At 35.6% G+C, this 16,527-nt stretch overlaps 1 protein-coding gene across 1 annotated transcript; it reads left to right on the top strand.

Moving 5' to 3' along the window:
* Window positions 1-1,759: 1,759 nt before the first annotated feature.
* LOC136207206 (uncharacterized) lies at window positions 1,760-5,779 on the top strand. The gene is made up of 6 exons (XM_065998515.1): window positions 1,760-1,971; window positions 2,091-2,307; window positions 2,401-2,503; window positions 3,860-3,965; window positions 4,151-5,056; window positions 5,229-5,779. The coding sequence occupies exons 2-6, from the start codon at window positions 2,196-2,198 to the stop codon at window positions 5,460-5,462; spliced, it is 1,461 nt and encodes a 486-aa protein (XP_065854587.1). The 5' UTR covers window positions 1,760-1,971; window positions 2,091-2,195; the 3' UTR covers window positions 5,463-5,779.
* Window positions 5,780-16,527: the final 10,748 nt, after the last annotated feature.

A 16,527-nucleotide genomic window follows, 5' to 3' on the forward strand; every position in this document is an offset into this window, starting at 1 on the left:
ATGAGTAAAAAGTTTAAAACCATTATAAATTATGACTTCCTCGAGACTCTAATACTCAGAATGAAGAGCAATTTTTCTAAGTTCGATGTTAAGTGACGAGTGACACCAATATCCATAATCCAGTGTTAACTGAATGATAATGTTGATAGAGAACACATTTATCGGTTGGGAAAGTTTGAAAAGAGCAATTTCGTGCAAAGTGACCTTGTCTTTTGCAGTTATAAAAAATTATCGTACTTATATCTAATGGTGCAACCATAGTTCCTCGAACTTGACATGTAGCTTGCACATATGTTTGTGAAAAATTCTGATTGAAAGAAAATTAGGCGCAAAGTTGTGGATATTTGACGATCATCAACCAAAGTTAGTCCTGCTTTATCCACAACCTTAGTTGACAACGTTTCTTGTCGCAACATATTATGCAGAAGGTGTGACTAATTGAGTTTAAATTTTGGCATCTCGAGCCAAGTAAATTTCCCTTCTAAAAAGTAACCCAAATAATAAATCGTACTTAATAATATCTAAATGAGCTTCCAAAATCTGAACGAACAGTTGTTAAGGTAGTCCTAGACCAACCAAAATACAATCAATAAAGTCATTAGAAGTCATATGAGATTGTAAAGATAAAAATATTTTGTTTTCATATAGACATAAATTGAATTAGAATCACATTAAATAGTAAGCAACTAATGATGTAAAAACCGCATCTAAGGTCTAAATCCTTGAGAGAATGTATCATGCAACTTCTTCCATACTTGTAGAGTCGTGGTTGATCCAACCAACTGATGTAATATAGTTTTAGAACCAGATTGAAAAATCCAATACATAACTTGATGATCTTGTTGCTTTTAGATAACAAACTCATCACATTGAGAGCGAGGGAAGTTGTGTCATCCACATGATTGTATAATCGACATACCTTAAAAGTAGATATTAGTTGTGTTTTCTATATACCAAAGTTAGTAGAAGTTAACTTGCCAGACAAGCTACATGATGGATTAGGAGGTAAATTGAGACATAAATACAGTAAGAAATAAAGAATTCGAGTCGTTCTATTGCTAGTGACTGACAATGATTGAAGAGGAGGTAGTAAAGAATTGATTTTTTGGTGGCTTTGATACCATATAACAAATAATAGATTCTCTTATTATTGCGATACATACTATATATTACAAGAATCTAAACCCTAAAAAGATTGTTACATCAAAAACCCTATCCTAATATTATTAGAATTATGTACCGAGACATGCATACGACGTGGAGAACTTGCTTGGACTCCGAGGAAGTTCAATACTCCCAAACACTAATTACAGTATTAAGTACAAAAATTACTATATGTGTTGATTCTTCTTGGTGAATTTATAAATGACACAAACATGATTACAATTAATTCTTTCATCAAATAAGTAATGAAAATGAAACAAAAACATTTTTTTCCATTTTAGATTTGGAAGGGTTTAATTGCAATTTTTTAATAGGATTTGATAGCTTGCTTCACAACTCTATTTGCATGAAATTTTATAGGATACTCTGCAACATTGCTAACTTAGTTTCAGTCAGTAAATTCAATGCAAAGTTTTAATACAATGGAAGATATAATTAAAAACTTCACATATTAAATGAAAAAAGATGCCTAAATAAAATATGTAAATATATTCATGTTACAGTTAGTGGCAAAACGGTAATTACCTGATATTCTGTAGACATTTACATAGCAATTTGAAAAATCCTCAATTTGACGTTCCTTTCTTCATGTGTATTGCGGAAGAGCTTTTGTCAAAGGTCTCACAAGGAAGACAAAACTACATTTCTCTTACCGTTTCTGCCTTTTGAACATCGAAATTCGCTCTATTCTCTTTCTCATTCAAAATCTGGAACAATCACTCACTCAATCCATCTCTCAGTCTCTGCCATTGCTGCATCTGTTCCTTCTTCATCATTTTCTCCCAGAAATTTCAGAAACTGCATCCAGTTAAGTTTCTTTTTGAGCATTTCTATATATACTATTCTGGAAAATCATCTATGGAATTTGTATTGGCTTCTAGTGCCTTAATCAATTTTGTTCTCCGTTTTTTGTGGTTCTGTTTCAGATCTAGAGCTCCTTCATCTTAGCTCGTTTCTTTTCAACTCATAGTCTATCAATACCGGTCATTCAGTAATTCGTGATCATCTTTAGTAGAGCGATAGGTTTGAAGATGGTGATGAAAGAGAAAGATGAAGAGCTAGCACTATTCCTCGAGATGCGCAGACGTGGTAATGATAAGGAGAAGGTGCAAGGCAACTCTGATAGCCTTGATACTTCTTTAGGTGCGAAACGGCCATTTATTTCACTCAATTTGATGTTAATAGAAATTATGTTTTCATTGTCTTTGCCCATTTTTGGAGTACTGTATTATGCAGGAACATTTAATCCTAGAGGTTCATCGGTTTCTAATATTCCGCCCCGTAAAACCGCAGCTGAAAGGTTTTTGGATTCAGAGAATGACAAATCTGATTACGATTGGTAATGTTCAAAGTGACTCTCTGAGCTTGGAATTCGATTATTTGCTCGTTTTAATCTCTTTTGTCCATTATATAATCAAATATTTCATACTTTCATTGAAGGCAAGCATGTTAATGCTTACAAGCTGGAATTTTTTGTGCTCTTTCCGTAAGACCTCAAGAAGTATGATGTAAAGAGACATGGGAAAGTTATTTCTAAAACATATGAAATTTCATATGGGAAAATGTGTAAATATAAAAAACATAGGGATATATTTCTAAATATTGAAAGTATTATAATAATAAAAATTAATTACAGCAATGAGCAGAAAATAATAATTAGAAACTGTGGAATAAAAATTATCATCACCTAGGAAGGAAGTTTCAATTAATTAGAATTATAGTTGAAGTTAAAATTGGATTGTGTTTGCCGGAGGAAACGGTTTCGTAAACCATATGTTTCTTATTCTCAATATTTACAAAAACGTGCCTGCAAACGTGTCATACAGGTTTCGAGGAATTTCTGTTTTCGAAACGGGCACGAAACAAAGAAATGCTCCTGAATACAAGTTTCCGTGTGTTGCACGGAAACTCTTCTTCATTGGTGTTTCTGCTTTCGGTTTCTTTTTCATTTCCATTATCATTTTCTAGCTATACTTTTTTAGAAATGACTTTTCCCTGCGTCCGTTTCTGTGCAATGTAGGTGTCTTGTAGTGTGATATTAGCAATTGGCTAGTGTTTGAAGTTCAAGTTTGTGCTTGATTAACTAAGTGAAAACATATGATAATGTTATGATACAAGTCATTAAATTCTGATGTTCTTTTCTTTTTTTTAATGAGTATTCTGATGTTCTGTAACCCAAAAATTTAAATTCTGATGTTCAAACAGAGGAGATAATGCTTAATATAATGAAATAAAAAAGCCAATGAATCAATTCTTCAAAAATGCAATGGTAGTTTCAACTTTGAGATAAATTGAAGCAATGCATAAAAGAATTTATTATCCATTGCCTGTTTTTAGTTTTTGAAAAAGCATTAGTGGACCATGCCACGAAGTAACATTAGTTTCTTCTTACGTACTGTCGACGGAAATATATTAAATGTCATTTGCTCTGCTATTTATTGCTTGTCTTTGTTTGGTAGACTACTCTGACTCGAGAGGGAGCAGTTAGATTATGAATCAAGAATTTAAGATATATATATTCGAAAGTATAACCCAAAGAACTTAAGATATAATCAAGACTGGTGAATTTTGAGCATTAGAGGGGGAAATTTTAAACACTCTGGATTGCTGTATACAGAGTGGTATTTATGTAGCAATGTGCTTCACTAAAGAGTGTCTTTTGGCTGATTATAAATAAGAGATCTCTTGCATTCAGGCTTCTTACACCACCCAGGACCCCTTCCTTGGAGATGGAATCGCAGAAAACTGCAATGAGTCAAAATAGGATGGCCAATGCTTGTGTCACTGCGCTTAAGTCCAGGGTAAGAATTCTGTAATTTTAGTGTCAAATTATTTCAAGACGTGGTCAAATGATTAACTAACCTCTTAAAATATTTCTTGGGATTATTTTTGTTCAAACTCTGCAATCTTGTTTACACTCAATTAGATAGGAATATATCATGCTTTATTGTTTTATATCCAGATTAATTTAGTCTTTGTGTTGCAGCTTATAAACATTCAGGAGGAACCTGCTTCAAGGACTAATTTAGGATCAAAGAGAATTACTTTGCCGTCTGCACTGCACTCTTCTAATTGCACTAATAGAAGGCCTTCCTCAACATCTGCAATCAGACCTGCAACGCCAACCGGGAGGGCCACTTTGCCTACTTCTACTAAACCTTCAAGATCTTCCACTCCTACTTCACGGGCTACAATGCCTTCGTTTAAGCCTGGTCCTGTAAGATCTTCCACTCCTACTAGAACCGTTACTCGCTCCTCTACACCAGCTGGAAGACCCTCCATTCCAGTTTTGAAATCAGCTGTAAGATCATCCACTCCAACCCGCCAAATGTCGACTCCTGCAAGTGCACCTGGTTTTGCTCGGTCTTCTTCAGTGACAAAGTCTGCTTCCTCAACACTGAAAAATCCAGTGCCACCGCGGGGTAATTCTCCTGCTAAAATGTCTAGACCTATGAAACCTTATGAAATTCCTGGTTTCTCTCTTGATGCCCCACCAAATTTAAGAACATCATTACCGGAGAGGCCAGCATCAGCATCAAGAGGTAGACCTGGTGGAACACATGCTCGTTCATCTTGTGTTGAGACCGGTTCTAAAGGGCGACCGAGGCAACAATCATGCTCTCCTACTAGAGGAAGGGCCAAAAATAGTAGTGCAAATGGTGGTCGTATCTCTATACCCTCTAAGAGCAGAACACTATCCAATGGCAGTGATGATGTGAATCCTGTTCTCATGGGAACTCAAATGGTTGAAAGAGTAATTAATATGAGGAAGTTGGCACCACCAAAGCAAGATGACCTGCACTCTACTCATAATAGTTCATGTGGGCTTGATAGCACCGGTTTTGGTAGAACACTCTCAAAGAAATCTCTGGATATGGCATTGAGGCATATGGTATGCATCTTCACATTGCTATACTGAATTTCATGTTAAACAAATACCCTATAGGAACTTATAGTATGTTGAAACATTTAACACATATAAACTGCTTTTATACTTGTAAGCTCTCAGTAGGATTACTGTATCATATGAAACTGCTAATGGTTCAAGTTTATCTCCTGAGCAGGACATAAGGCGAAGCGTTCCAGGTAAGCTAAGGCCGCTTACCAGCATTCCAGCGTCCTCTGTGTATAGTGTGAGGTCAGGAGGATCTACAAAAAGCAAGTCAAATAGTGGTTTGGATTCTCCTCTTGCAACAAGCAGCAATGCTAGCTCTGAGCTAAGTGTGAATAATTCCCATTTCTTTGATGGGATTGAAACAGAAGTTAATGAGTATGTGAGTCAGGTAAGTGAAGTATGAGACCATTAGCCTTCAAAATTCTTCCTATTTTGTTATACTATTGTATACTTGGAAACTCAAACTGTTAGAATGTTTAAGATCCTTGTTCCTTGTTGGAACTGATCTTCGATAGGAAGTTCATCTGAAAGAAGTTTGCTTCTATTAATATATAACTGCAACCACTCAGCTGCTCCTAATTAATTGATGAGCCATATTCTTTGTGGATCATCTTTTGATTCTGTTGAGCAAAGTGGAATTTTGTAATGCAAACTGTTATGAACATCTCCTTCAGCAGATACGTGTGTTTGTGCTAATTTACTGGTGAAAATGTGTCATAACATTTATGATTGAGCTTTAACTATCAGCTTAAGTTTTATTTTAATGGGTTCCATAACATGGTATCAGAGATTAATATAAGATATAACCTGAATTAGGAGATGATTGAGGTTTTTTTACTAAAAACGAGGATCTCAAATTTAAAATGCGCATTGACCTCAACATTGAAAAATTCAAAGCCTTACGATATTTTAAACAACTTTAATTCTTTAACTTTTTAATTTTGAGGTCATTTAAGTGTTGTTTGGTGAGAAGAGAAAAAAAATGAATGTTTAGAGAGAGAAAACTTTGAAAATGATGGTTTTGGAAAATAAAAATAATTGATTTCATAGTAAATGTGGTACTCAGCAATTTTAATTCTTAAAAATTTTCATTTTGAGGTCGTTAATAATCATTTTTATAGTATCAAAACTAAATGGTCATCGTTTTTAGCAAAACAAAAACATCATTCCCCTTTTGGACAATAAATTTTTTACGGATACGAGCTTGACAAAAAGTGAAAGCATGTGGATTTTTTTAGACTCTGCCCTAAATAAATTATTGGTTTTATTAATGATATTTGTTCCTAAAATTTAATAAAAATAAAATAAATTATTAGTTATATTAATGAACTATTTAGATTAAATTATGAAATTAGTTATATTAATGAATTATTTGTTCATAAAATAGGGAAAATAAATTATAAAATTAGTTATATTTATCAATTATGAAATTAGTTATAATAAATTATTTTGCATAATGTTAATTAATGAAGAAGATCGAACAATTGTTCTATGTAGGTATTTTATAATGATAGAATATATTAATTCAATTATAAGGATTCAGAACTTGCTCTTAGTGGAAGCATATCAAATTATGATGAATGTATGTAATTCGTCTATAAGGATTCGAAACCGCATTGTACTAATAAACAAAAAGTTGATCGCCGATGATTTAGTATCGAAGGCTCAGTTCTTTTAATAACTCCTTGTGATGATGCGGAACCGAAGAATATTCAACAAGCTCTCTCATGTCCCGAAAAGGACAAATGGATTAAAGAAATGGAAGAAGAAATGACTTCCATGCAGGTCAACCATGTTTCACAATTGGTTGACTTACCCAAGGGTAGAAGGGCAATTGGGAACAAATGGGTTTTGAAGACTAAGCAAAAAGTTGATGGCAGTATCGAAAGATACAAGGCTCGCTTAGTCGCCAAGGCTACACATAATAGGAAGGAATATACTTTGAGGAGGCATTTTCTCATGTTGTGAGATTTACTTCTGATAACATCCAGATGTAATCTAGGGACCAAAAGGGGAATTGACCAAACGATAATGACCAGGAGATACGCTAGAATGATGGCGTATGAAGCAAGCTGTAGACATGACGGATCGATAAAGTCCTTGATACGCCTCAGATAGTCAAACGCCATAAAGAGGCTTGTAATCACTGCCTCTCGAGAGATTCGCCATCAGGTATCGATACGTCCGTAGGATGTCTGCGTCGTCTTTCCATCCGACATCATTAAAGGCAAGTAATAACTCATTAATGAGCTAATGACAATATTTGAATGAACTCAGTAACCGCCATTAATGAGGCATTAATGGAGACTTTATGGTTACCAAATCGAGGATTACAGCTAACCTAGTATAAATAGATTTATATCCCAAGCTATTGGGGTACACATTCCAATACCATTCTTCGTGCTTTTGTTTTATCATTTTCTATACTTTACTAACTTTAGCATCGGAGTCCCCCCGGCCGAACCCAACGTCGCCCCCCACAAGCGGAGCTCCGATGAGGAATCAATCCGGTAATATCAACTTCCATAAGGCTCATACTCATAGTTGTGGCAAGTTTAGACCTACGGCTACATCAAATGGATGTTAAGACTGTCTTTCTTAATGGAGATTCGGAAGAAGAAATTTACATGCAACAGCCTATAGGTTTCGTTCAAGAAGGCCGCGAACAAATGTTTGCAAATTGATCAAATCGATCTATGGCCTCAAACAGTCTTCAAGGAAATGGTACCTTCATTTTCATAATGAGATGACATCGAATGAATTCAATAAAAATTGAAAAAGACCACAATATCTATACCAAGTGCCCCGGAAATAAGTTTATCATTCTACCATTATATGTTGATGATATCCTAATTGCAGGTAATGATAAGATTTTTCTGCTATTAAGAGAATACTCAAGCATCTCAAATGAACGACATACTATTCTATGTGTTACCAAGGAAATAATCTTCTACTTAGAGGATACACATATATAGACTGGGTAGGATATTTGGATGAAAGAAAATCCATGTCTGCTATGTCTTTTTACTCGAAAATGGGGCAATTTCTTGGAGTAGTAAGAAATAGACATGTATAGACTTATGCACCATAGAAGCTGAGTACGTGTCTTACTCATCTGCAGCCCAAAAGACCGTTTGGTTGAATAGATTCATGGATCACCTAAACTTACTGCTAGCTCTCCAGTAATAATTAGTAGTGATAGTCAATCTGCTATTGCTTTTTCTAAGGATCAAAGATTTCGTAGCAAAACAAAGCACATTGATCACTTTCTCAGAGATTTAGTTGCACATAAAGAAGTCTGTATGAAATATGTTTCGACTCATAACATGGTTGCTGACCCTCTAACAAACCCTATCAAGAGAGATATTTTTGTAAAACATATTAGGTCACAGGGATTGCTTAGGATCTAAACATATTTCTGTTACATCTAATTTTTGTAACATGTATTTTGAATTCCATAAAATATCTTTTTAAATCACTTATAATACACGTATATGTAAATGTTATATTTTAATGTTTGCAATTGAGCATGTCAGACAGAGAAGTATCTCACTTACACGAGTGGTTACCCTCATTTTTTTTAATTATGGTGACAAAGATAAGGATGAGATGAATTTTTAAGTAAACGAGAACTTGCTCAATAATTGACATTATCTTGCAGTAGCAATGGATCTAGGTTCATTAGTTTGTAGGATAAAGATATACATACAAGTGGATAATTATGTAAATAAAAGATTATTTATAATCCAAGATTTCAATCAGAGGGGTTTGAATGAGATCTTCTGTCTAAGATAGCAGAAGGTAGTCCTATAATGAGAAAGACTAAAGTTAGATGGTATGACACATCGAAACTGAAACCTCTGTATGGTGTTGTTTTAAGCACAAACACGCGCTTCATTCAGATGAAAAGATTTAAACAACATAACACATATTTTTCATACCATGTGTGCTTTGTGACAAAAAAGAGATGGAAAAATGGCAATCTCACTTTGTTCCTAGTGTGAGACTCTCTTCGTGAAGAACAAGTTTTTCTCGAAACGTTATCCTTGATATTCTTAACTAGTTCAAGAAGTGTAATTCATTTTGGCTACTTTGGAAGGATGCTCTCAAGAGCTAGGTGCTAATTCAGCTCGGACATGGGCCGACCGGACAAGTAAAATGAATTATTATGGAAAGAACATAGTAAGAGGGAAATAATTTATCAAGTTCACATCTTATAGTTCTATGTTTTGCGAATCCGGATAGTTGTGCATGTGTGCACGCTTGAGAAAATAGATAAACTGTTGAGATGATGATGGTTACAGTAGATGTGATATAAAATCTAGGATAGAGCATACTATTTCTTAATTACACACGTAATTCAAGAGGTATATATCTCCAACGAGTATACAACATTTAAGTTCTCGATTGTATGCCGGTCGCATGAATTATTTACGAGTATGAACGAAACAGAGTAATGGGGTATGTTTCCATTATATGCGAGTGGGAGATGTAAGAATAAATGGGGTAAATGGGTTTGACCCATTTACTGATCCATTTATAGCCCGTCCATAACCTGATCTGTTAGGGTTAGGGGTTAGGCCTTTAGGTTTAGCCTAGCTATAAATAGATAGCTATGTTGGCTAAACCTAACACACTGAATACATTAGTTTACCCTAAGCAAAAGTTCTGAGACTGCACAAAGGCAATTCCTTTGTTCCCTCTCACTGTAGCCAATGCCCCACTCTGTACTCGTGTGCGCTCTTAGTTCGTGGAACAACAGAGATTGTTCATTTGGTGTAGTAACCTCCTAGATCGGTGAAGCCAATTCCGCTGCTGTTCAACAGATTTGCGGTAGAAGAGGCAAATCTAAATCTGTTGATTTATTTATTGATAGTTTCAGATTCATTACCCGTCCCTTTAACATTAGAGAAATCCATTATGGCTATTAGAGACATTCATTTAAGGGTAAATTTTAAATAAAACCCATGTGGTTTCACTAATTTTCAGATAAAGGATTGTGGTTTACTTTTTGTCAAAACAAGGATTGAGGTTTCAAACTTGGATTAATGCTATTAAAACCATCTTTAACGACCTGAAAATGAAAATTTTCAAGAATTAAAGTTGTTCAATGTCATATTTTCTATGGAACTACATTTTCGAATTTCGAAAATCATCTTTTTGGAACTTTCTCTCTCTAAACATTAACTTTCTCTCTTTACCAAACATCATCTAAACAATCTCAAAATAAAAAAGTTGAAGAATTAAAGTTGCTTAGAATATTAGTAGTTCTTAAAATATGTTATTTTTGAAGTCGTCAAAAATGATTTTAATAATATCAATCGAAAAAGTCCTTATTTTGTTAAAGTTGAAAACCTTCATCCTCGTTTTGACAAAAAGTAAACCACAGTCCTTTATCTGAAAATTAGTAAAACCACATGGGTTTTATTTGAACTTTACCCTTCATTTAACTCTCTTAATTATACTATCCCAAAATTGCTCTCATTATTCTTGGATTTTTGAAAAAAAAAATCTTAAACATGTTATTCAAAATGTGAAAACTTCATTCTAAAAAACCCCTCTCATCTCCTTCTCTCTCTTGACCGTTGACCCTTTCAGAAATTTTTGGATTTGTGACTGCGAAACAATATAAATAATGTTATTTAGTAATGAATAATGAATAGTGTTGAGAATTTTGAAGTGATAAGTATTGATGAAGCTCTCTCACACAAGTTGTGATAAATTTTGGATGCTATGATTTCCTTTCAATGAAAGGAGTTGTTATATAATTGATGTTGTTATTTAAGGGGTGTCTGTTTGTTCCTTTTCGTGCTCTTGTTTTTCTTTTCACTTCACAATGGAGAGTTTTAGGTGTTTAGTTAATGGCCTCATGTTTTCATTTTACACCTGAAAAGCAGTATTAAGTGTTTGGTTAATGACCTCATGTTTGCCTTTTACACCTGAAAAGCAGAAAAGCAGCATTTTACAAAAGCAGAGAATATCTGCTTTTTGGAAAAGTAGTTTTTTCCAACAGCAAACAGCAACAACAAACCGTAGGTAAAACAAACGGACCCTTAGTATGCTAGATATAATTAATGATCATCGGCAGTAATTAATTCAAACTATGAAATAGTCATGGTGGATTCCTCAGCTTTTCTTCTCTGATTTCTTCTTTTGTTGTTATACCAAACTAGTATGAAATAAATAATATTATTAAATTGTAAAAATATAATGTTGTTCTGCCAAACTAGTATGAAATAAATAATAATATTAAATTGTAAAAATATAATAAAATTTACCAAATCCCAGTAATCCATTCTATTACTTCAATTCTATTTTCTAGTTACAACAATTTATTCATCAATATGATGTCTTTGTGGTTTTTCCCTATCAAAATTTCCATGTTCCACGCTATAGTCCTTTGAGTTTCAAATCACGGATATCATATAAATAATAATTTAATTTCTTCTCAATTTCTTAATCACTCTTGCATATTGGAAATTTGTTTGGGACTCACTTTCTTTCGGACCCAATTCACTTCATAAAAGAGTTCATAGGAAGAAACATTATCAAAATCTAAGGGCTTATTTAGTTCACATTTTTCTATTTATTGTTTGCTATTGATGTTAGCTATTTAATGTTGCTAATAAGCAATAGATGTTAGTTGACTTTACTACTAAGAGCAGCTATTTCGAAATTTCACCAAACACTTTTTTATCTCATATTTAGAATTAAAAAGGCAAAAAGTAGTTCCGAAAAATGAAAACAAACGGATACTAAACCGTCAACAAATCACCGACTCAGCTAAACTGTCTTACTCAGGGGCATAAGAGTACTTTCTCTCTCGAATATTACTATAAATAAGGCAACTCTCTCTATATATATAAAGCTACTTAATTACTTTCTTCTTACATTTTTACTCTCTTTGGCATCACAGTTTACACCAAGGGTTCACCCAAGTGCAGGTCAAGCTTGCCAGAGGAAGTTAACCACGAGAAGTTGGACTGAACTTAACATTTGGTGCAGTGAGCGTGGACCTACTCCACGACCTTTAGATATCGACTAGCAAGTAACAACTCGACGAGCTTCCCTTTAACAATGCAAAGTCGAGCTCGACATCATGGAAGGAAATCTACCGCTTGGCATAGGACGCCAAGATCCACCTTCACGATAAGAGAACTCAAAAGACACACCCACCTCATCGACAGACGCATGAGAGGATACCTCATCTCACAATGAACGTGATGTGGGGCACCATAACCCTAATGACCAGTCAACGAACAAAGACACTACTCGGGTACAAATAATTGACCCTAATGCAGCACTTCTCACGGCCATCCAAAACTTACAAGGCTAACAAGCTAAAATGGTCGAGGTCCAGCTACAACTAGAGTAAGAAACCCAACAAATATGAGTCTACCTCACTAAGGAAAGAACCCCCTCCCCCGAGCATATTAGGAAAATCGAGGGACAAAGTGTAGTGGGCACGAAACATACCTAACGCCAAAACTAAACACGAAGCTCATCAAAAAGAAAAGGTGGACACTAATTCAGGCATTTCAGTGACTAACTCAAAGAATGTTAATGTATTCCCTAGTCTCAAGACATTGTTTCGACATTTTATCAATTAATAGAAGGCAATAATATATTCTATTATTTACTTTTATAAATAAACTTAATAGAGTATCCAAGAATATGCGTTTGCTCATGTTTGTCGGATGCATGATTTGTGCAGTAAAACCTTGAGCGTATGAAAACATTATTCTATATATTCCTAATTGTTATCATCGTGGAAACAACGGTGAACTAAAGACTAGTATGTGCTTTAGGATATGATGGTGTTTTATCGATCATGGACATAAGATGTCAATCAATGGCATAAGTACTTATAAAGGTTATGAAGTACTAGATCGATCCGCTAATGAGAACACTACATGGTCATGGGTCATAAGTGTATCTCATGTAATGCTTATATGTGAATCCTTAGACCCAAAATTACTACGGATCCTAGATGAGGCATATTATACTTTGACGTACGCCTAACATGCTTATAACCATGTGACAAGTATGGGTACGATTGGGTATAAATGAATCATACCCGAGAACTATGAGTAAAGTGTAGGGATTTTTACTCTTCTTAAAGCAGAATATATATCACCAGCCGCTTAATTAGTAAGACAAAAAAGTGTGTGGTCACACCCAAATGTGATAATAAGAGTTATTACTCATTTGATCTAATCCGTTCACTTAAAGATCAAAGAACGTTTGAGCACTCAATAAGGTCGGTTATACCATACCTCATGTAGGACTCGATATCGAGAAGCAAAGGATCATGTAAGACAATTAGACATATGTCGACGTATATGTGGCATTGTTGTGAATTATACTGAGAACCATGAGTCAAGTGAGGGAATTGTTACTCTCCTTAAAGGGGAACATCTATCATCGGGCACTTGATTAGTGAGAATGAGAAGTGTGTAGACACACTAAAATGAGGTAATAAGAGTTACTACTTATTTGGTCTAATCAGTTCACTTAGAGATCAGAGAACATCTGAGCATTGAATGAGAATGGTTGTATCATGCCTCGTGTTGGATTCGATATCGGAAAGCAAAGGACCATGTAAGATTACAATTAAGCATATGTTGATGTATACGTGGCATTTATCTAATTTGGATAGTCATAATGGCTTGCTAGAGTCGACTTATGGCTTATGCGCCGAAAGCCCATTTCAGACCTATTCCAAACATCAGATGAACCTACAGGATCTAACACAAGAAAGTTTGGTTAGATTAATTTGGATTTAATGAATCTGTATGGAAGCTTTATATATATATATATAATTTGGATATACAACCTAATCAATACGCCCACAATCTAGCAGCTTTTTTCACCTCAATTTGGATGATCTTCTGCCTTTCTAGGTCGTGGTTCTGATGTTTCTGTTTTACCACTTTGGCCTTTAGATCGATCTTTAGAGAGTGGATCATTACCTCATGTTACATCCCAATTACATCAGTTGACCACCAGGCAAATGCAGCGCTGTTGTCTTTCAACATATGGATTATCTTATGAGGGGGATGGTAGTTCTGCTGAGACTTTTACTAACTTGCCTTCTGTTAGCCAAATTGACCCTAATACTCCTACTGGTTCTACTCTTTCTTTTTCTTCTTTAGTGGGGTTTATTTCTGATGGCTTCATTTCCAACGATGACATGCATATTTGTTGTGATATAGTTTGATTTCCTTGAGCAATGGCCATCCCTTTGGATGTGGGTATCTTCCATGCTAGATGCCAGATGGACAGGGCACCTCCTAAATCTGACGGTAAAGGTCATCCTACTACCATGTTGTATGATAGGTCGATGTCTATTACCAATAATTCAACTTTTGACTTCTAGGTAGGATGGTCATCCTTGACCTCTATCTTCATGACAATACTTCCGAGCAAGGGGACTGTGTCCATCGATTCACATCACGAGGGCTTGTGTGGGGCTCAACCAGTTCGGCTCAAGGCACAATGCCTCATACACTTTCTTTATTGTGATGTTTGTTGAGCTTCTAGTATCTACCAATACCTTGTGAACTTTGAAGTCTTTGATTCAGACTTTGATCACTAGTGCATCATCATGTGCTATCCTAAGGGTATTTCTTGTTCCACCAAATGAAAATCTAACTTGGGTGCATAAGGCCTCTTATTTCTGGGTGCCTCTTTCTCTTGGATGCTTTTCCTAGAGTGGCCCCTCCTAACATGACTTTGATAGTCTGGCTTTGCCTGGACAAAAATCTTTCTAGCTCGGTGATAAGTTACCTGCAATCTTCTGTGTCATGCACTTTACTTTTATGGAAGGTTCAGTATGCACTGTTGCTTACTAAGGGCGGTCGCTTCATTTTTTAAGAGCTAGTTGATGTGTACCATGTTCTTCTCTACCTCTTTTCTGGGAGCATTCAAGTGCTGTCGTGGTTTTTTTCAGTCCCGATCTCTATCACTTATAGGTTGTTTACATAAGTTGGTGGAGATGACTTTATCTTTTAACATTGGGTCCAACTTGTTAGCCTCCCGTCTACAAACGTCTCTTGCTTGAGTCATCAAGTCTTTGAAGGTTCAGTACCGATTGGTCGTTATCTCTCGAGATAGCTCCTTGTTGAGGCAATTGGCTACCATAATACTTATTGTCCATTCTATGTTTAGTATCTTGACTTGGATAGTAACTTGCTGGAAGTGCTCCACATATTCTTTCAAAGTTTCATTCTCATTTTGGACGAGATAGTTGAGGTCCTACATGGTTTTGCTTTCGAGAATGGATGTCACAAAGTGATCCACGAATTGTCTTATCATTTGCTTAAAACTAGTGATTAATCCTGTGTTGAGCTGCTCATACTAGTAAGCGGTGATGTTTTTTAAGGTTGTTGGGAAGAGGCGGTACATTACATCATTTGTGACCGTTGTGGTGTCCATAGCGTGCCTGAAGTTCTATATGTGGGTAGTAGGGTCCCTAGTTCTATTGTACTCTTTCAGTAGTGGGTATTTGAACCCTCTTGGCAATGGCATGGTCATAATCCTCGTACGTAATGGTATTTCAATTTTTGTTATGTCGGGTTGCTTTCATTCTATACCTGCTTCGGTAATGGTGTTATTTAGCTCTTTCTGGATTGCCTCATACTTAGCTTTACAATCTCCGGCTCTTTCTAGGGTGCCTCTTTCTTTGGGTGGCCATTGTTCTTGGGCTTTAGGCTCAATCACCCTTTTCTATCCTTATGGCTCGTGGACCAGGACCCAACTAATGTGTGTCGGGGCTTTTTGTATTTTGAATATGGGGTCCTCCTATTTAGGGAGGCTCATTTTTCTTCTCTCACGCTACTCAATCTCAATGGATATTGATCGTTGACATTCCTCACATTTTATGTAGGTAGAGTTTTGGATCTATAACGTCTTATTTGAGAGTCTTCTCTTCCCTGTTACTAGCCGTCAGAGCCTCTTGGCTAATTCATCGAAGATCTGTCTCGATGGTGATGACAGCTTCGGATGGTGTGATGTTCGATAGAGCAAGATGTATTCTCAAATTTGTTAATGTATTTGATGGTCTCTCCGACTATCTCTAAGTTCTCCTTTACCTCTACCATTTCGAAGGTGTGTTTGTTCAGATTTATAAAACTAACGCACATCTTCCACTTTTTCATTTTCCTTTTTTACCAGAACTACATTTTCTAGCCAAGGTGGATATACAACCTTCTCAATGTGCCCACAATCTAGCAGCTTTTTTTACCTCAGACTAGATGATCTTCTGCATGTCTGGGTCGTGGTTCCAATGTTTATGTTTTACCGCCTTGGCCTTTGGATCGATCTTTAAAGAGTGGATCATTACCTCATATTATATCCCAAGACTCCTACATGTTCCACCATTTCCCTTTCTTCTTCAGTCGGGTCTATTTTTTATGGCTTCATTTCCAACGATGATATGTATGTTTGTTGTACTATAGTTTGATTTC

The sequence above is a fragment of the Euphorbia lathyris genome, chromosome 9 (genome assembly GCF_963576675.1).
Source record: "Euphorbia lathyris chromosome 9, ddEupLath1.1, whole genome shotgun sequence".
In the NCBI taxonomy this organism is placed as follows: Eukaryota; Viridiplantae; Streptophyta; class Magnoliopsida; order Malpighiales; family Euphorbiaceae; genus Euphorbia; species Euphorbia lathyris.

Coding starts and splice junctions, on each gene's coding strand:
- LOC136207206 (XM_065998515.1), top strand. CDS start 2,196: ATGGTGATGAAAGAGAAAGATGAAGAGCTAGCACTATTCCTCGAGATG. Junction 2,504..3,859: donor GACAAATCTGATTACGATTG/GTAATGTTCAAA, acceptor TCTTGCATTCAG/GCTTCTTACACCACCCAGGA. Junction 3,966..4,150: donor TCACTGCGCTTAAGTCCAGG/GTAAGAATTCTG, acceptor TTTGTGTTGCAG/CTTATAAACATTCAGGAGGA.